A 15,560-nucleotide genomic window follows, 5' to 3' on the forward strand; every position below is an offset into this window, starting at 1 on the left:
TCTGCCCTCACCAACCCTTCCAGGCCTAGGCCTTGGTTGAGGTACTTCACCTAGTACACCAGGCTGTAACTCACCCCATTCACTGGGCGGCCACCTCGCACAACCATTCAGACCGACAGCAGCCTGTCGCCGCCTCTATCTGCACGGTCTCGCTTGCCCTGTACTTATTGCCCTTTCCACCCTGCTCTTTTGCACCTTTCCCACCGCAACCCCGCCTCATGTCCAACCAGTCTATCCTCCGCATCACTCGCGTACGTACCCAGTTGACGTGTTCAACACGAGATTTTGAACTGATATGGATGCCTAGGAGCTGAGTGAGATCCAGAGGGGATCTGATCTCTGTACGAATCCGCCCGCTTTACATGGCTATTCCTATATCTGGCCGTCTTGGTGTCCTGACCTCCTCGTATAGCACTCGCCGTAGCCTGCCGCGACATCGACGTACGCCATGTCAGGGCCCTCATCATAGGACCTCCAGACACCCCCTATGAGTTTGGCTACTTCGAAGTGAGTGTCAGGCTAACCCAAGTCGAGCGTCGTACACTGATGTCTGCAAATAGTTCTCCGTCAAATTCACCCGAGGTCAGTCCCCGGAACGAACTTCCCAACATGGCATGTTGACAGGTGGCAGAATACCCTACCAAAGCACCAGCAGTAACTGCAATCACAACAAACAGCGGACGGACGAGGTTCAATCCGAACATCTATGCGGGAGGCAGGGTGTGCTTGTCAGTATCCCGAACCCTGTTGTTGGTTTTGTTCCTACGGATTATACTGACGGTGCGCATACAGATCAATTCTTGGGTATGTTTGACAAATTTACTCACTAGAGCTGTGCCTGACAACCATTGCTGCAGCACCTGGAGAGGCGAACGAGGCGAAGAATGGTCATCTGCCCAAGGCCTCGAGTCTATCCTTATCTCCATCCAGAGTTTGATGTCCCAGAATCCGTACGAGAACGAACCAGGATTCGAAGATGCCAAATCTGACTACGACAAGAAGAATCAGGAGGCATACGTTGCTAAGGCAAGTCCATTCCAGTATTGGATCCGTCTGATTCTAATTATGGGCAGATTCGGCATGAAACCCTAAGAATATCGGTGATCGAGCGGCTCGAAGACTACCTTGGCATCGATCGGGGAAAAGTACCAGGGGTAACCGTCTACAATGCCGAAGAAGACTACCAGTCCAACGCAGCGGAAGCGCCATTTGAACCGTTCAAAGATCTGTGCAAACGGCGATTTCTCTGGTATTACGAATCTTACATGATCAGCATCAATAAGGAAGCAAAGAAGCACAAGGATGGTGATCGTTTTGAGAAGATGCCATTTGAGGGTCCCGGCAACATCATGGAAGGAACATTCGACTACTCGTCACTCAAGAAACGTTTGCAAACGATATATGATAAGTTGACTGAAGAGGCACTTTCGTGGGCTACTGAGGGATGTACAGCGGTTCAGAAAGAAATGAGCATCGCGAGCAACCTTCAACGGCAGTTCGAGCAGATCGTTGAGAATTACAAGAAGAACGATGCAATTACCCTAGACCTAGAGCTTGTCGACAAGAACCCCTTCGTCTGGCAGCTAGTCCTCTTCGGAAGGCCTATGACGAACCTTGATGGCGGCGTGTTCCGGATCTTGATCTATCTGAGTCCAAAGTTCCCTGATGTCCTACCGCGTATCAAGTTCGAGACCCCGATCTTCCACCACCGCGTTTCCCCGAACGGCATTCTATGCTACGATGCGACGCGAAAAGAAGATCTCCGATCTCACGTCGAGGCTATCATTGAGGCCATCGAAGAGGAGTCGCCGGCTTACGATCCTCGAACTTTGGTGAACCCAGAGGCAGCCAAGCTCTTCTGGGGTACCCCTGAGGACAAGAAGATCTACAACCGCAAGCTGAGGAGGTCGGTCCAGGATAGCACCGAGTGAGTATCTCGCCCAAAGCCTACCGACACAACTAAGTAAAATAGAGTAACTAACGATCCGGTAGTTTCTAAGCGACGCTCTAGGGGCTACTCGCGTCGTCTTCTTCACTCCATATTAATTGCGACGAAGCTACGGCTTTCTTAAAGAATGATAGAAAGAGGAATTTGATACCCGGATCTCTGGCACCCATTTCGGGGGATAAGTCCAAGGCTACATGCACATTTTGGGAGTTAACGGCTTGCCCTTTCATCCTCTCGATTTCAAGAGATACGGTATCCCTGATGATCCTTCTACGTAGCATGGCGCTGGGTATGAAAATGGGCATTTGGGATTGGGACATGGGGAGTTAGATAGTCGATTCATACATGATTTTAATGAAAGTACTGCTTCGTTGTCCTAAAAGTGAGTGGATGCGAGCAGTTGCAGTGCGGAGAGCGAATGTGGGGCATACCACTGGATATATGACGATTAACAACCCAACAGTATTTACAGAGTTAATACCTCCAGATGCACATGAATGCTCGGCATCTCGGACGATCCTCAAGCAAATCTGCCAAACACTCGAGCCTGCTACTGCATCACTGTCCCTTCTTCTGTTGCGCTCGCTTCTCCTCTTCCAAGATAAACTGCACGCCTCTCCTCACGCCGTCATCTAGATCAACTATCGGGCTATACCCCAACCTCCTCCTTGCCTTCTCAATCGAGTGATACTTCGTCATGGTACTATACTTGACTTGCTGCCGGGTCAGATTCGGAGTCTTTCCCAAGCACCAGAATATCCACTCCAGCGTCCCTCCTATCAGAAACGCGAAGTCTTGTCCGAGATGCCATACTGATGACAAAGGCAGCCTGTCGCCAGCCTCATGCCAAACCGCGCGCGCAAAGTCCCAGAAGTATACGGGTTGACCATTTGTAATAAAGAAGGCCTCGCCATCGACTTTCTCTGTGTCGAGGGGGATGGTTGGCAGCATTCTGTGCGTGTGCAGGAGCGCTTGGACGGCCAACAAATGGCCGTGGGCAACGTTTTTAACGTACGTGAAGTCGAAGAGATTATCGTTTGCGCCGACCTGGAACTTGCTCTGGTTTTTGCGGAAAGCGGTGACCATTTTTGGGAGGAGTTGGACATCGCCTTCACCGAAGATGCCAGCAGGCCGGATAGCACTGGTCAGGAAGTTGGCGGGGCTGCGGTTTGCTGAGAGGACAGCGGTTTCAGCGTATGCCTACATACAATGATTCAGTGCATGTAGTGCTGGGGGATGGTATGGAGGTTTGCTAACCTTGGTTGTGGTGTAGTACTCGGGCTGCGCATCACCCGCGACTAACGGCCACGTCTCGTCGGCGTTGACCAGCTCTGTTTTGTGGTCCAATATCACACTCGCGGAGCTTGTGTACACGAAAGCCTTGACTCCGGCGTCCTGCGCCGCCTTGAGAAGATTCTTAGTCCCGTCAACATTAACCCTATAATGTATGTCATTCTTCGCATTGAAGTGGGGGCTCGCCGTGTGGATGATAGCATCTGGCTTGATGCGCGAGACAAGCGACCCCAGGGCTGCTGCATCGGTGATATCTCCATTGTGGTAGGAGACAATAGAGCTGGGATTGCGGTTGCTATTTGTGTGGAGATCGAGGACGTGGATGCGCGTACTGGGATGGCGTTCCACGACGAGGTTGACAATGTGGTGGCCCAGGAAACCGCAGCCGCCGGTGATGAGAAGCTTACCCAGAGAGGGAGCAGGAGCTTGTGCAGAAGACATGCTGGATGTTGTTTTAGTCGCACTGAAGGGTTGCAATTGGGCCAGAAGTATTTCCAAGCAATTCCTTGCAATGGCCAAGCTTCCCCCATCGTTCTGACCCCTGCAATGATCCCGACAAGCGTGCGCCAAGGGTGTGGTGGGTGAGCGTCTTCACTTGCATCGATCTACACATGTCACCCTCGAGCTTAAATATTGTCTGCTTCAATATGGCTTGCAACCCGCAATGCCTCCTTCGACGCTCCCTGCGTCCGCCTACGAAGCGCTTGATCTTCCCTCCGACACAGTGGACGCCCTGATGAAGACTAAGCTGGCCGCACCAAAGCCTGCCTCCAGCGCATCTCTGGACGTCCTTCAGGCCAAACTAACACCTGCCAGCGACCTTCATCTGAACGAACCGTCCATCGCTCTCTACGCCGAGCTGCTACTCAACATCCGGACCGTAACGCTCTTCGCCTCGCTCCGCACTGTGCACACGCGAGAAACCAAGGCCCGGCTCTCTGCGGATGGCGCCTCCATCACTGTGTCCCACGAGGGCGAGTCCGCCACCATTCGGCTGCCCATCAAAGCTAAAGCTGGAGGAGATGCACCCTTGTTCCTCCCTGCGCATCCTCCAGGCAAGGAATTGACGCTTCGATTGCAGATTGAAGAGCAAGACGGCTGTGGTTTTCTCGCTGCAGCGCAAGCGGAAGAGAGAAATGCCAACGTGGTGCCTTGGGATGGTGCGTCGTTGGATGCTAGGAAAGACGTCGAGGTGCTGTGTAAGAATTGCCAAGCCCTCCTTGTACCTGACGGGAAAGTGAGAGAATGGAGGGATCTACCAAACGAGAATTGGGCCGAGATGATGGACTTTTGGCATTGTCATAAGCCGGACGAGCATCACTTACACGGCGACGCCCATAAAACCGCATTTGCAAATAAAGGCTACGCAGCCGGCAATCAGCTTAAGGCTGTTAAAGGTATTGGATTCGTAGACCTAGCGACCTTGCTTCTCGTCGAAGAAGACTGTCAAGGCGTTGAGGTAGGTCCTGCCCCTCTTTTTATTCCCCCCAATATCGTTCCCACAACCCTCCCGGGCGCATAGAAGGCAATCTCAGTCAGCTCCTCCATGGCAGCGTCGTCGATACTAGCGCCCTATAGCAATAGCCTCTACTACAAGCCCACTGTATCGCGCGAACCCCGTCCCTAGCATGTGTAGGTATGCCGATACCATGGGTAGAGCGGCCGGATGTTTCACTGTCATGTCTACCGAAGACTCATGGTCATGACGGGATAAAATCATGTGCTACATCTCCTCTCCTTTCGACTCATGGCTTTCCTCCTCTGTCCATTAAGTTGGGACTGACGTAACTAGCCTCCTCCAAACTCTACACCTCAACCAACTCCGCTCCACTGCAATCAATGCAGTCATACAGTGGGCACTATCGACCCCAGCACCCACGGTCTGCGGCTCTGGAAATGGAGCATCACCATCCCGTCCCCCTCTTCCCTAACTCCCAATCCAAACATCTTCAGCATCGAAAAGTGGATTTCCGCCCGCATCCTCTTCCTAATCGAAAACCTCGGCATCCGCAAATTCTACATCCATCCTGACACCACCTCCCCCTCTCCCCCGCCCATTCCCTCCCTTCTTCTCTGGGTCTTCACACCAGACCTCCTCTTCTCCTCCTCCTCCTCCTCCTCCTCCTCCTCCTCCTCCATGCCCTCAGAAAACCGCCATGATTCAACAAGAGCGATGAAGATATTCTACCAAACACGTACGTTCAGTGCGCCAAAGCCCGGGGAACCCGAAAGCGCTTCGGTTGAAGAGGTAGCGTTTCCCAAAGCCGTGTACTACGAGCTGGAGCAAACGTTGCAGGCGAGTCAGATGCTGCTTCCTGCCAATGCGAGACGGTTTCGGGGCTGGGATGTTGGGCTTTTGGAGCGGTTTGATCGTGGAGAGATTAAGTAATTAGGAGAATCCAGGGCTGGGCTAGAAAGTTGGGGCTCGGGGCTCGGGGCTGGGGCTGGGGCTCGGGGCTTGGGGATGGGTTGAGAGCACACTTGGCGTAATGCAAGCTTGCGTATGCAGGCACATGAAGCTAAGGATTACAGACATGGCTTTAGGGGCAGTCGATTTCCCGTATCTCCCTATATCAAGCTGGGAGTAAGAGAGATCTGGTCGCTTGTCACATGGTCCATGACTCGCCCCCCTACAATCAGGATCGGGAACCTGCAAGATTGGAGAGGGGGGATGAGGGGTTTTAATTCAAGACAAAAGTGTGCATACTTCCGACGTTCTCCCCTAATTTCAGCAGGAGGATTTTGGCCGTGTTCTACATGCTGTGAACAGTTCGATAGTCTGAAGATATATAGAAATATTCGTTTTTTTTTACTTGGGTATCATATCATGCAGATCTACTTGTGCTTTCCGTCCTCCTACGCTGCTTCCCCTCATGCTCTGACTGTACCCTGTAGTCAGGTACTTATACTGAACTCCTCCCCCCCCCCCCCCCCCCCCCCCCCCCCCCTCGGTACACATGTAAGTATTATACATGGAAGAGATCCGGTAATTGTCTTCCCATGCCACATGATCGACCTAAGAGACCCAGACCGGAGAAACACGAGAACGCCCGCTAAATTGCAGCACATGATGAGAGGAAAAAGGGTAAATATAGGAAAGGTGGTTGAGAAATAGAGAGGTATTAGAAGAGAAATTGTAGAAACATTCGTGCTGCCATTCCATCCCATCCCATCGTTATGCATCCCGCGTGTCATCGCATGTCATTCGCCTTCCTGATCTCATCGTAAGCCATCAAGCACATATACCTCGTCATTCTTGCAACGTAAGAAGGAACAGCTTAGTATTACCATCACCGTGATCCCTTCTTGCTTGCCCGCTTAAACAACCGGGTTACGAGATTCCCATGTTGCTTGGGCTTGACGGCAAATGGACCCTTCGCACCCGTCATGTCGTCTGAGAGGTGCAGCTCCTCAAGCGCAAATGGATCATCTTTGCCGCCTTTGAGAGCCTGCCAGCCATACAACTGGTCCTCGTCGGCGCGAAGGTCGGGCCGTGTGAGTGTCATGCGGAGCGTCATTTCTCGGTTCAGGCGGCCATGTATGGGATGCACGGGAGGTAGACCTGTAGAGTCCATAGAAGAGAAATTCGATGACGGTACATGCGGAGAATGATAGCGGAAGGAAAGGCCTGTGCTGGAGGGAGTGACGGGAGATTCGACGTCGGTAACAGACTCGCCATCAGAGTGAGGTGGGATCTCGCTATCGTCGATCTCTTCTAGGAAAGACATCTTGTCATCGCGAAGGAAGGTCTGCATGTCTTTGCTGAAGTTGCGGGCGTCAGTGGTGATGGGAGGGAGCTGGTAGCGAGGGACGGTCTCATCCTTGCCGGCAACGGACGGGAAGCCAAACTCGACAGCCTCATCAAACTTCTGCGCTGAGGACAGGTACATTCGGAGCTTCTTCCTCGCCTCGGGGTCTTGGTAGTGGGTCGCCTCGGGGTCAAATACAGGAGTGGTGGGAGTGTGAGATGATCGACGTCCCGATTGAGTCTGAGATGAAGCCCTTGGGCGCCATGGTTGTGGACCAAGGGAGAAGAGAGGCGGGGAGGCCACCGTGGGTGCTGAGGACGTCGAATGACGGAAGCTCATGCTGGTAAGGGACAGAGTGCGCCGGAAGGGCGTGGAGTGTGGCAAGGTCTGTTGGGACATGGGCGGAGACATCTTGTCCAGATATATAAGGCTATTCAGGCTATCGTCTTTATCAACCTCTTCTGCTGGTCTGGAGGGATCTCGGCTGGGACTGACAGACGAAGATCTTCTCCGAGAACGGCCGCGCGAGGGAGTGCTCTCCGAGTCGTCGAAGAAGTCGAACTGGAAGTCGTCAAGGTGCTTCTTCTCTCGAGACGACAATTGGGTGCCAAGGATGAACGGGTTGTCGCAGCGTGAAGCGAGCAACACCTGCTCTTCGCGGGAGAAGTGCCGCTTGCGGACCTTCTCAGGGAGGGAGAGGAAGAAATGCGCCTCAGCCTGGGAGATGTCGTACTCCTGGCGAAGGCTCTCGGGTTTCCTGAGTCGGCGGCGTGCAGATCCCAAGGTCAGCGAGCGATGAGGTGCGCTGCTGGACGACGGGCGCGAGGAGCGGGGTGAGAAGGTTGCGGACGGCTGCCGGCGGCGGTGCTGGTGGTGGGGGTGGTTTTGTTGCTGGAGCGAGTGCTCCTCTGCAAGGCGAAGACGCTCGAGTGACGAGAAGTATTTTCTCCTGCAGCAAAGGGAGGGTCAGCATTTTGGCCTCGCGAATAATGCGGTATGTCAGGTACAGGAACGGATTGGTAGTGGGGAGGGGGAGATGAGGATTCATGCATTGCGGCTGCATGCCTTACTGGCTGGGGGAATGTGATTGTGATAAGGGGGCGCATTACTGGACTGCATTGGGAAGAAGTTCAAACTCGGCATGCGAAAACGGCGCAGCGGGCTGCTTCGTCCTCATGGCTGGCTGCTTGAGCTCCTGTCGCGCAGGAGCAGACAAGTCGGGCGGGGAGGCGTGAGGGCAACACTAAGAATTGCTTCCCTGTCTTCACACGCGTCGAGGGATCCGAACGCGAACGTCGAGGCAGTCTGGGGAGGATGTGTAGCGCAGAGCTCAGAGCAGAGGGGACGCTCGCAGACGCTGCCAGGCCACGGGCGCGATGGGCTCAATAAGAAAGAGGAAGAGTCCCAGGGAGAACGGCGGTGGGCGGCTGTATGCCGTGTCCGCTGGCCATCGGGATATGCGGTGGTGCCAGGCTGTGTGAAAGTGTCAGAGTAAGTGAATTGTTTACTGCGTCGTGCGTCTGCGCTGGCTCACTGCTCACTGGCTGCAAGTCGTCAAGTGCTGAGGTGAAAGCGCCAACGCCACAATTCCGCTCTACCCATTCACCGGCCTCCAAGTCGCTCCATCACCCGTGAATATCAACATCCCCATCATATATCTGCTTCAGCACTCTCTGCATCCGCTTTGGCGGCGGCCCCTCTCCCTTTGCGGACCCCCCCCCGCCAATTGCTTCTTTTCAATTGCTGCTTTTCAATTGCTGCCTTGGCATCCCTCGCGTTGCACGCTTTCACCCTTCTCCCCGCTCCCGCCCGCTGTTTCATCTGGCCCCATCGCTGGTTTGCAAGTTTGCAGCTTGCAGCTTGCAGCTTTGCAGGCTGACAGGCACATTCTGTCAGACCTACCACTAGCTTCCTCTGAGACATCAAAGCCCGGCTGGCTCCCCCAGATGATAATCACGGCCATCGATAAACGCTGTATCGATATGCTTCTTTTAGCCTTTCATCAAGCTGACTCTGGTTCTGTATTACCCCAGTCCTACAGAATGGCGGAGCCAGAACAGCCGATTGTGCCACAATAAACACAGAGTCAGCAGTACGGCTTCTGCTGCCCGCCTTTCCTGTGCACCGTCGCGAACATGCACGAGATGCCATGCATTGAGCGGAGACACGCTAGCCCTCCTCGGAGGACAGCACCTGAACGAAAAAGACCCACGTCCATCAGACGTTTCACCAGGCAGACCCCTTCTGGAAGACCCTGAGTGGCATCCGGAAGTGTGGACCTTGCATCTTGAACTGACGTCTTGAACTGGCTTCTTGAACTGGCTTCTTGATGTGAATTTGACTGGGTATAGCTTGTCGGTTGCTTGTCGGTTTTGCACATCCCGGACGACAAACGCTACACCGCGTCTTATCACCTAACGTAGAACATGTCAAGGTACATTCAGGGCAGAAATTTTCGTCCTGTTGCTACAACTCCTGATTTCCAGCAAGAGGACCTCCCAGATTGAATCCACCTAGTTGTGTTTCACATCATGTGATGGCATGCTGAACATTGTCACTACCAGGTCTTCAGGCGACAAACCCAGCAGCAGGATGAGTCCGTTGCTCCAGGCCAGAACCTGCAATGTGTGAGCTGAATGGCAAGCACCCTAGAAAGTGCCGAGGTGATAGAGGGGCTGGACTGGAGAAAAACTGGTACACAAACTGCCACGCACTTTGGATGAACTACCAGGGCTTAACCATGACCACTTGTGTGGTCTCGCGTTCGGCCCCGCACAACAAGAGCGTTCCCCCAAATGTTGCTCCTATGGACCGTTTTCTAGCCTTAGGGTCGTGCACGAGGTATGGTTCTCTGAGCGGTCATTGAGCCGGGCGAAGGTTGCCATCTGCATCGAAGTCTACCGGTCAGAGAATGCCCCATCAGCTTACCCTCAACATAGCCCGTATTCCGAAAGAAAATGAGTTGGCCGACAAGATTGTTAGTCAATGGATACCCTGTAGGTAGGAGCAAATTGGCCCGGCGATTCACAAGGCAGAACAGAAGAAAACACGAATCACTTTCAAGGGAAACAACATCAAATCATGGCACACAATACTGGAGCATGACAATCCTCAGCGCAACATGGACGAGGGTGTATGGTTGCTGTTTAAAGAGACAGGGATGGCAAAGGCTTGAAATCATTAAAACAGCTTCTCAGCAGATAACATTAAAGATAAATAGGCAAAAGAGCCTCTATTAATGCTCTTACTAGAATGAGGGCGAATGTCAACCGGATACCATTTTCAGTACAAAGGTACCACCTTGTCATGTTCCATGTTAGGTGATAAGTTGATGTACGGAACAAGCCAATTATAGAGATGGAATCAATCTCAACAGGGAGTTGTCGCTCTGCTTAGAGGAGCTTGTCAAACATTGCAGAAACGAAACGTGCTCAACGATTCCAGGATTCCGTGTCAGTATCAGTGGCGAATCAAGATCTCAAATCGTGGCGTTTCGGAACATGAAGCAGGTCATTGCTGAATTTCAAAAAGGGTATCTCAAAGTGCAAATCCATCTCCAATCCCACATTCGAAAAACACTCAGGCATAACCCTGGGGCTAGTTTATGCAAGTCTTTGAATATCCAACATCGTCGCCAAGGTCAGACTGTGTTCGAAGTAGCGCCTGCCCGGAAAAGGTGATCCTTGCTACTACAAGGGTAGTTGCGAGCAGTTGCTGCTAGTTACCAACGCTTAACAGGTTGAAACAATAGCGAAGGTCGAGAATAGTAATGGCAAATGTACCACAGATTGCATCACACCCCAGCCTCCATGCCACCAATGTCGTAGTAGTAGTCATCGTCAAGTCCCTCCCGACTCGGCAAGACCGGCTCTTCCATTCCAACGTCTTCAAACCTTACGTTCAAGAGTCGAATCTTCAACCCGTAGCCGCCGATCAGATTCACCAACTTGTTGGTATCCGCCGTGATTGGCTGTTGGTTGAGGAGCATAAGCAGCCCGTCCAACCATTCGGATGCAAGAGTGTGGCTTTGGGGATGAAGTTGCAGAAGGACTGATTCCTTCTGACCTGCGCTTGAGGCATCGGAATGATCTCGCTTGTGACTAGACGCCGGGAGGTATCCATGGATCGTAATCTTTGTCGAAGTAGAAGCATGACCCGGCAGCGTCATCAGCGTGCTGTCAGACGAAGATGTCGAGGGGGCCGACGCCGACACGTTGCTGACAACCGAAGATACGATGGAGAGATCAACTATAAGAATGTCAAACCCCGGCGCTAAACTATTTAGCGTATGTGCGCTTTCAACACTCACTTTTTTCTGATAAGGCATCCAGTCTTGGCTCTGTTGCCATCTTCTCTTCGAAATCGGCATAATGCAAATATCGACGATTATGGGACAATCGTACGAAGCGCCACGACGACGGCACTGATCGACTAAGGGTCTTGCTCGTTATGGGGCCAGCATCAGCGCCGTAGTTCATGGCCTGAGGGAACCAGGCGCCCTGGAGGAGACACCTAATGCGCTGTTCTTTGACGAATTGAAGGGCTTCGTGGTTGAGCTCGTCCCGAACTTGTCTATGCATGGTCAGGTCAAATGGGGATTATGAGAAAGCCCAGACTTACCGTAAATGATGTCCCCATGCATCCTCATATGTAAGCTCGAGGAGCTCCATCTGAAGCTCCCGTAGTCGCTGGATTTCGAAATCGGCCAATTCCTCTTCTACATCTTTAATCTCCCTTATACGTGGCGCCTGTCCCACGATCTGCTCTACTAAAATCCTGACCAGCTCTTCAATCTTCTCGAAATCCTCCGTTTTTGCTCCAGCTGCTGTCCAGAGCCTGATGAACGCGTTTAGTCCACCGGTGTGTAGTCGCGACCAATGCAGTAGCAGAGGCTTGAATGCCCTGTCAAAATGAGTGCGTGAGTCCAAGGACACATATCTATGGGAATCGCCTTCATCGGACTTCTCAACTTCAAAATGCTCATAAAGGATGGACGTAACCGCAAGGCTAGCTCGAGCAATAGGGCAACGCTGTTCTTGCGGTTCAGCGGACTGTTCGAGCAACAGCTTCTGGAAACCGTCCTCGTTCTTGTATACGAAATCTGTAAGATCCATAAGTCCTAAAAAGCCAGTAGCATTGAATTCCCATGCGGGGGACTCGGTATCGAACCCCAGTCGCCTCCATTTCGCAGGATTGCTCTTCTTGCTTCCCTTCGGATCCACTCCGCTTCCTGGCTTCTCCGGATTGCTCGCAACGTGCAACCCTCGTATAGCTCTGCGGTGGTCTGGCTTTTCCAGGTCAACCTTCTCCTCTCTCCACTTCCTGAGGAGCACTTTGGTCAACGACTGAAATTCCAACAACGGGTGTGCCAAGTCTTGCACGGCCGAGCTTTGCATCAGCCCGTATACACTCTTTATCACTCCCAGCTCCTGCAATTGTTTTATGAACCGCGGCCACTCAAAGTCTTCGTCGTTGGCGATTGCATCTCGCATTAGAGAGTTAATGAGCTGGAGTGAATTCGCGCATAGTGCGTGGTCGGCCGACGTAATCTTTTCGACGAGCATGGGGAGGAATTGGGGATGGAGTTCTACAGCAGGCTTTAGTCGCTGAAAGCCAGTCATTCCGGGCTGAGAATTGCGATGGTGAGGATGACCGACAATGGCTGCGAGGACAGACATCGCGCCTCGATTGACGTTAACGAGCGGTTGTGCGACGACGAGTTCCACAACCTGGAGGAACAATGTTAGAACTTAATCGCCTGTCCGATGGAAACTATGACTGGGCTTACTCTTTTGATAAGATCATCCGTGACATGGTCCCAGCCCTTGTCAAGCTCCAAGAGTCGCGATAGAGATGTCAGGCAATATGCCAGAGTGTTCCCCGTGGAATGTAGAGCCAAAAATCGGAGTTTGGGTAGGCCGCCTTCGTTAATGAAGACGTCTGCAAACGAGGGGTCCCCAATGGCAGATTGCAATTTGAACACTGCCATCTTTCGCACCGACTCTTCATCGCTGCTCAAGCGCTCAACGAGCTCCCGAACATTCAGGTTGTCCATGGCAGGGAGACCAGATCCACAATTCCAAGGGCTGTGCTAGTGTGTCGAACAGTAAATCATAAGGCCATCACAATTGTATCGAGATATAGTGAATATGCATGCAGAATGCCTCCAAGAGCTAAGAATGCACGAGGGTGCTCGGCAAGCCGTGAATGGTGGTGAAAGAAAGTTTGGGGTCGCGTTGCGGATCTTTGGAGCCGCAACGCGAACCACGGAACCAGGGGCTGAAGGCGTGTCACGTGATCTCCGCCAAGTAACATGTATATCTACCAGGTAAGTTACGTAACAGGACTCATTTCGCGATCTGCAGCGGCCAGATTTGGCATGAAATTGTTATTCATTGCAGCTGAAGCCTCTTCCGCAGCTCTTGCGGTCGTGATGCTAGCCGAAGCCATGGCTTTGATGGAACCGTCCAAAAAACACCACCGCCTGCCCGAAACCCAAATTCGAAACCGACTATGTGCGTACCTAATTCAAAAAAAAAAAAAAAAAGCCACCCAGGCCAAATGCTATGATCAACGAGCCAAACCAGCGCCAAACAAGGTGATGATCAATATTGCTAATTTCGCCAGCCTACGTTCCATATCACATGTGCTATGTCTCTCGCTGTATTCACTGTATCCACTACTCGACCAATAATTCCTGGTGGAACAGGGTCATCATCTACCTCGTCGTAAGGCATGAACATGCCGGAAGCAGTTCGCCGAAGTCCACCAGATTCAGAAGAATACTCAGGAAATGAGTTGGAGAGGGTTGACGAAAAATCCGACGGGCTAGGTGTGCTCGCACGCTTAACTTCATAAGCGCCAGATGGTTCCCACGAAACATCTTCCTCGTCATCTTCTTCCGGGAGAAGGAAATTAGTCGAGGGATTTGATGGTCGAAGGGTTTCCTGCGATGGTGATGGCGAGAGACGACTGGAGCGCCAGAACCCAAGTGAATGGGTTGGCTGCTGCTCTGTGACATCCGGGGAGTCAGTCCTATACTTAAGGGTCGTAGAGGGCAGCTTCGCAATCGTTTTACTTTCTCCAGTAAAGCTACTTCTTGAGTTGGTCCGAGATAACGGTCGTTTCTTGCGTGATTTCTTCATCATCACAACTCCATCATCGGAGGAATCGTCGTCATCGTTCATAGCCCAACTATCGTTGGCGTCCTCGTCGTCATCATACTCGCCGTCCTTGATATCGACCGCGATACACTGTTCCACCTTGTCATCAAAACGGATATGGCGTCGCTCGGCATGGTCGGGTGTATGCAGTCCAGATGTTGACCGCGAAGAAAAGGAGTCTATGGGATCCCGGCTGACGGTCTGTGATGGAAGTGTAGAGGTAACGAAATCTGAGGGAGCACAACCAATGATTGGTCTCTGCCGTCTCCGTTCTAGTGTAGCACCATTCGCCTGTTGTGCCTGTACTGCAGCTGCCGCTTGCTTGACAAGTGACGAGGCTGAGAGTGACTTCTGAAGCATAACCTCCGACACGCTTCGTTTCTTTAAGATCGGTTTCTTGTTTAAAAATGAATTATTTTTTGATAACCGGCTAATGGGTTCCGATTGGTGTTGAGAAAGGAATCGGTTTGATGCAGGTTGCAGAGGCCCGTAGAGCCATGTCACATCGCAGTCTTTTAGCCTGTTCAATTGATTAGCAATTGTTGAATTTTGATGAAGGATATCTTTGGGATGGGATACAGTTCATACGTTGGTCAACGCATGACGCTTGAACCGTGGGCGAGATTTAACGACAAGGATTGGTGAAGGCTGAACGAACCAATTCAATGTTTCTGGGGAGACAGTCTGAAGTTTGAACTGAGATTTCGCCCAGGTTCGCCACGAAGCATTTTCTAGCCTGGACCGCTCGCCATAGACTTTGCGCTGCGTGACGATGTGCCGCCACGACGACCAGATGTCCTCTTCTTTCCATTCGTACGAGAGATAATCTACGTGTTGAGACGGCTCCACCCTGACGGCTGTGTCGTCTTCTGATATCAACAGGGGATCAGGGGTCGATGTTGTTGGGGACACGACGCCATCTATGGGGGAGGGCGGGGGACGAGAATTGGCATTGACGGGGCTTGATGGGGGGTCACTGGTTTCTTCCAGATCCACACAATGGCCGCCAGAGTATGCTGGAAACGCAAGTGCATCGTCGTCCTCGTCGTCGTCCTCAAACCTTGTATCCAACGACAAACTGCTCGCGGGCGTGGACTGGAACGACGTCTGGGAGGAACTCAGGGAGTCAGAACGCAAGTCGGAGTGTGAGTAATTATTTTTTCTCGATGAGCCAAAGGTGGCCGAGTCGAAGAAGGAAGTGTGGGAAGCTGATGAGCGGCGGAGCGGGGCATGGGAGAAGGGCGCGCCGTCTGCCAGCTGGACAGAGAGCACCTCTGTCATTCCTGCTGATGAGTGTAGGGAGGGTCAATTCGAGATGGACAATGGTGTTCTCAGGCCTGGATCCTCCCTCCGCAAAAGTTCCCGCGGCAGATGCAGGAGCATCGACATGCGTCTGTGGAGGCCGTG

At 52.4% G+C, this 15,560-nt stretch overlaps 8 protein-coding genes across 8 annotated transcripts; 3 read left to right on the plus strand and 5 right to left on the minus strand.

Moving 5' to 3' along the window:
- Positions 1-58: 58 nt before the first annotated feature.
- BDR25DRAFT_63359 (UBC-like protein) lies at positions 59-2,146 on the plus strand. The gene is made up of 9 exons (XM_033698846.1): positions 59-251; positions 308-341; positions 413-507; positions 561-582; positions 632-728; positions 793-804; positions 858-1,026; positions 1,074-1,927; positions 1,993-2,146. The coding sequence occupies exons 1-9, from the start codon at positions 219-221 to the stop codon at positions 1,997-1,999; spliced, it is 1,323 nt and encodes a 440-aa protein (XP_033544370.1). The 5' UTR covers positions 59-218; the 3' UTR covers positions 2,000-2,146.
- A 247-nt stretch (positions 2,147-2,393) lies between these two features.
- BDR25DRAFT_266984 (uncharacterized protein) lies at positions 2,394-3,742 on the minus strand. The gene is made up of 2 exons (XM_033687024.1): positions 3,206-3,742; positions 2,394-3,148 (listed from the first exon to the last, which is right to left on the minus strand). Exons 1-2 carry the CDS (start codon positions 3,680-3,682, stop codon positions 2,507-2,509), a joined length of 1,119 nt encoding a protein of 372 aa, XP_033544371.1. The 5' UTR covers positions 3,683-3,742; the 3' UTR covers positions 2,394-2,506.
- A 112-nt stretch (positions 3,743-3,854) lies between these two features.
- BDR25DRAFT_305558 (uncharacterized protein) lies at positions 3,855-5,662 on the plus strand. Its single transcript, XM_033690431.1, has 2 exons — positions 3,855-4,700; positions 5,034-5,662. The coding sequence occupies exons 1-2, from the start codon at positions 3,906-3,908 to the stop codon at positions 5,628-5,630; spliced, it is 1,392 nt and encodes a 463-aa protein (XP_033544372.1). The 5' UTR covers positions 3,855-3,905; the 3' UTR covers positions 5,631-5,662.
- A 307-nt stretch (positions 5,663-5,969) lies between these two features.
- BDR25DRAFT_358639 (uncharacterized protein) lies at positions 5,970-6,409 on the minus strand (the record flags this gene model as incomplete). Its single annotated transcript, XM_033695986.1, has 4 exons — positions 5,970-5,994; positions 6,055-6,149; positions 6,214-6,235; positions 6,273-6,409. 4 exons carry the CDS (start codon positions 6,407-6,409, stop codon positions 5,970-5,972), a joined length of 279 nt encoding a protein of 92 aa, XP_033544373.1.
- BDR25DRAFT_266987 (uncharacterized protein) lies at positions 6,189-8,331 on the minus strand. Its single transcript, XM_033687025.1, has 2 exons — positions 8,100-8,331; positions 6,189-7,939 (listed from the first exon to the last, which is right to left on the minus strand). Exons 1-2 carry the CDS (start codon positions 8,165-8,167, stop codon positions 6,532-6,534), a joined length of 1,476 nt encoding a protein of 491 aa, XP_033544374.1. The 5' UTR covers positions 8,168-8,331; the 3' UTR covers positions 6,189-6,531.
- A 1,570-nt stretch (positions 8,332-9,901) lies between these two features.
- Positions 9,902-10,165, plus strand: BDR25DRAFT_358641 (uncharacterized protein; the record flags this gene model as incomplete). The annotated part of the gene is made up of 2 exons (XM_033695987.1): positions 9,902-9,971; positions 10,026-10,165. The coding sequence occupies 2 exons, from the start codon at positions 9,902-9,904 to the stop codon at positions 10,163-10,165; spliced, it is 210 nt and encodes a 69-aa protein (XP_033544375.1).
- Positions 10,166-10,622: 457 nt separating this feature from the next.
- On the minus strand, positions 10,623-13,194 carry BDR25DRAFT_335931 (uncharacterized protein). The gene is made up of 4 exons (XM_033693063.1): positions 12,779-13,194; positions 11,611-12,719; positions 11,300-11,562; positions 10,623-11,238 (listed from the first exon to the last, which is right to left on the minus strand). The coding sequence occupies exons 1-4, from the start codon at positions 13,043-13,045 to the stop codon at positions 10,784-10,786; spliced, it is 2,094 nt and encodes a 697-aa protein (XP_033544376.1). The 5' UTR covers positions 13,046-13,194; the 3' UTR covers positions 10,623-10,783.
- Positions 13,195-13,507: 313 nt separating this feature from the next.
- On the minus strand, positions 13,508-15,560 carry BDR25DRAFT_266994 (uncharacterized protein). The gene is made up of 2 exons (XM_033687026.1): positions 14,812-15,560; positions 13,508-14,673 (listed from the first exon to the last, which is right to left on the minus strand). The coding sequence occupies exons 1-2, from the start codon at positions 15,432-15,434 to the stop codon at positions 13,605-13,607; spliced, it is 1,692 nt and encodes a 563-aa protein (XP_033544377.1). The 5' UTR covers positions 15,435-15,560; the 3' UTR covers positions 13,508-13,604.

The sequence above is a fragment of the Lindgomyces ingoldianus genome (genome assembly GCF_010093535.1).
Source record: "Lindgomyces ingoldianus strain ATCC 200398 unplaced genomic scaffold BDR25scaffold_29, whole genome shotgun sequence".
Taxonomy (NCBI): domain Eukaryota; kingdom Fungi; phylum Ascomycota; class Dothideomycetes; order Pleosporales; family Lindgomycetaceae; genus Lindgomyces; species Lindgomyces ingoldianus.

What these genes read in the sequence shown, in the direction of transcription:
- BDR25DRAFT_63359 (XM_033698846.1), top strand. Translation starts at nt 219, where the DNA reads ATGTCCAACCAGTCTATCCTCCGCATCACTCGC. An exon ending in CTATCCTCCGCATCACTCGC is followed by an intron (nt 252 to 307) that starts GTACGTACCCAG and finishes ATGGATGCCTAG; the next exon opens with GAGCTGAGTGAGATCCAGAG. An exon ending in CTCCGTCAAATTCACCCGAG is followed by an intron (nt 583 to 631) that starts GTCAGTCCCCGG and finishes GACAGGTGGCAG; the next exon opens with AATACCCTACCAAAGCACCA.
- BDR25DRAFT_266984 (XM_033687024.1), bottom strand. Translation starts at nt 3,682, where the DNA reads ATGTCTTCTGCACAAGCTCCTGCTCCCTCTCTGGGTAAGCTTCTCATC. An exon ending in AGTACTACACCACAACCAAG is followed by an intron (nt 3,149 to 3,205) that starts GTTAGCAAACCT and finishes CATTGTATGTAG; the next exon opens with GCATACGCTGAAACCGCTGT.
- BDR25DRAFT_305558 (XM_033690431.1), top strand. Translation starts at nt 3,906, where the DNA reads ATGCCTCCTTCGACGCTCCCTGCGTCCGCCTACGAAGCGCTTGATCTT. An exon ending in AAGACTGTCAAGGCGTTGAG is followed by an intron (nt 4,701 to 5,033) that starts GTAGGTCCTGCC and finishes TGACGTAACTAG; the next exon opens with CCTCCTCCAAACTCTACACC.
- BDR25DRAFT_266987 (XM_033687025.1), bottom strand. Translation starts at nt 8,167, where the DNA reads ATGAGGACGAAGCAGCCCGCTGCGCCGTTTTCGCATGCCGAGTTTGAA. An exon ending in CTTCTTCCCAATGCAGTCCA is followed by an intron (nt 7,940 to 8,099) that starts GTAATGCGCCCC and finishes CCTTTGCTGCAG; the next exon opens with GAGAAAATACTTCTCGTCAC.
- BDR25DRAFT_335931 (XM_033693063.1), bottom strand. Translation starts at nt 13,045, where the DNA reads ATGGACAACCTGAATGTTCGGGAGCTCGTTGAGCGCTTGAGCAGCGAT. An exon ending in CGGATGATCTTATCAAAAGA is followed by an intron (nt 12,720 to 12,778) that starts GTAAGCCCAGTC and finishes TTGTTCCTCCAG; the next exon opens with GTTGTGGAACTCGTCGTCGC. An exon ending in GGATGCCTTATCAGAAAAAA is followed by an intron (nt 11,239 to 11,299) that starts GTGAGTGTTGAA and finishes ACATTCTTATAG; the next exon opens with TTGATCTCTCCATCGTATCT.
- BDR25DRAFT_266994 (XM_033687026.1), bottom strand. Translation starts at nt 15,434, where the DNA reads ATGACAGAGGTGCTCTCTGTCCAGCTGGCAGACGGCGCGCCCTTCTCC. An exon ending in TCCCCAGAAACATTGAATTG is followed by an intron (nt 14,674 to 14,811) that starts GTTCGTTCAGCC and finishes TCAATTGAACAG; the next exon opens with GCTAAAAGACTGCGATGTGA.